The sequence below is a fragment of the Chenopodium quinoa genome, unplaced genomic scaffold, assembly GCF_001683475.1.
Source record: "Chenopodium quinoa cultivar QQ74 unplaced genomic scaffold, ASM168347v1, whole genome shotgun sequence".
NCBI lineage: Eukaryota > Viridiplantae > Streptophyta > Magnoliopsida > Caryophyllales > Amaranthaceae > Chenopodium > Chenopodium quinoa.
The window spans coordinates 1,698,310-1,700,687 of record NW_018742238.1 but is presented as its reverse complement, the minus strand read 5'-3'; the positions used below and the strand labels follow the sequence as shown (position 1 = coordinate 1,700,687).

General features: G+C 44.6%; 1 protein-coding gene across 1 annotated transcript; it reads right to left on the bottom strand.

Annotated features, from left to right (window-relative positions):
- Positions 1-954: 954 nt before the first annotated feature.
- LOC110735806 lies at positions 955-1,722 on the bottom strand. The gene has a single exon (XM_021915995.1). The coding sequence runs from the start codon at positions 1,720-1,722 to the stop codon at positions 955-957; it is 768 nt and encodes a 255-aa protein (XP_021771687.1).
- Positions 1,723-2,378: the final 656 nt, after the last annotated feature.

Genomic DNA, 2,378 nt, shown 5'->3' with positions numbered 1-2,378 from the left:
ACTTGTGGCAGGCCGTCGCCTGTCACAATGCGACACCTGTCACAGGTAACACGTGACCAGTCACGTGCCACCTGTGAGGGGCAAATGATTAGGGGATTTTGCTCCCACCAATCGAAATGCGCCACGTGGGCCAATTAGATCCTGCCAAGTGTCCACCAGTTGGAACTGTTAGGGTTTGCCACGTGGCACACGCCTATTCGTCCACCTTGGACCTATTATGTCATGACACGTGGCATCCTCCATGCCTAATGGAAAAACCGGCCACCTAGGCCTAACTTCCAAGGGAAGCCCAATCAGCCCTAGGTTAACATAAACCTAGGATTGGCACGTTTCCCAAGGTTATAAATACCTCCCTTAATCCTCATTAAGGGGGATTACACACATTTAATACTCTCACCTAGAGAGACCCAATCACTTTAATTTCCGCATTAATTACTCCTTAATCAAGTACTAACTTGACCGTCGGAGGCGGATCTCTAATCATCCGGAGCATCCGTTTGTTTTGCAGGTACAGGCGTCCGGTTCTAGTCTCGGAATTGTAACTCTCCCGCAGGACATCAGAAAACCCCGAAACACCCACCTTGCCTTGCTAGTACTTCAACCATGCATGATTGAAGTGTGATCCATGTGTACTTGTTTAGAGTAGGATCAAATTCTGCAAATGCTCTGTCCACTTCCTTGATAAGATCATCTAGATTCTTAGGAAATGATTGGTATTGGAGTGACTGAATGACCTTAAAGAGTCCTAAATCTAAAACATTCATATTTAGTGACTGTGCCGGTTGAAAAATGAACTGTATGTTGAAACCATTTGCTTGTGTGGCTGCTTGAAATTCTGCATCTTGTGGAATCTGGTGTGGTCTAGCATTATCCCACTAGATGGTAATATCCTTGGGCAGGTGTGAGGGCCATTGCTCATGTAGTGTTGGAATGACATGGTTCAGTAGCATGTCCCTAATTGCTTCCTTGTTTATACTCTGCACAACCTTTGTCTCTAATGTGCCCTTGTCTCTGTTTTTGCCTTTTCTTATCCATTTCATACTTAAAAAAAGGAAACAGCCCATACTTCCCATCATGCAGCAGATTTTTGTATTCATCATACATTAGCTTGCCTATCATCCCCATGAACATGTCCTTCACCTTGAACCTCTTTGACTGTTGTGCTCTGTATGGGTCTTCTTCTTTAAGAAAAAGATATAATGTCATTGTTTCTGGTTTTAGATAGAACCACTTCTCATCAATGTGTATTACTTGCTGCATATCTATGAAGGTGGGGTCCCCTTCAGCTGGTATAGGGTTGATATGACTAAGAACCCACTTCAGTCTTGCTATCTTATGATTATCTGTTAGTGCTGGGTGATTGGTGTTTGTGTGTGTTCTTAGTCTACCCTTTTTCCTTAACCTATGCAATGTGGACTTTGAAATATGGAGGGCTGTAACATACCCGCTCTTTGTGGTTCTCTTGTACAAGGGGACTGATGTGAGAAATTCATCAATGACTTCTCTAGGTTTGGGACCACTTCTGCCGAATTTTTTGGTCCTAACATCTACAACAAGTCCCTCTTCTATGTGATTTTTAATTACTTGGAACCATCTTGTTGTTGTTGATATGTGAACATGATATTTTCTTGCCAAGTTGGATAAAAACCCTCTTGCTAATGAGTCCCCCTCCATGTTCAGCAGAATCTCATCAACTAGTTGTCTTTTTTCTTCAACACTCATTTCTCTACTATTTCTGCCATAATTATGACCTTGAGCATTGTGTTTGTTTAGGGTAAAATTACCCATGACAAATGGACCAATCCGGACCTGCCACGTGTCCACCACGTGGGCCAATCAGCGTCCGCCACTTGTCACCCTAAGAGGTCCAACATGGACTAATCAGGCCACGCCACGTGGCCTCCCACATGCCAAATAGGCAAAAGTGGCCACCAAGGCCCAAAGTCCGAGAGAAGCCCAATTTTCCCTGGTTAACCTAAACCTAGGATTGGCACGCTTCTCGAGACTATAAATACTTAATTAATCCTCATTAAAGGAGATTCAGCAATTGATGACTCTCACCTAGAGAAGTCTAAACACATTGATCACTCCTCACCTAGAGGAACCAGATCTCCCACCTTTACTTTCCGCATTTATTACTCCTCAAACAAGTACTAACTTGATCGTTGGAGGCGGAGCTCCCACCACAAGGAGTCTCCGTTGTTTTGCAGGTACAGGCGCAAGGATACCAGTCTCGGAATTGTAACTCTCCCGCAGGACATCAGAAAACCCCGAAACATTTGGCGCCGTCTGTGGGGAGAGTACTTCTGAGATGGCATCCACGTCTGTACCGACTCCTGAAGAGAGGCGTCCCCTAGACGACCCTCAAGTTCAGTCGG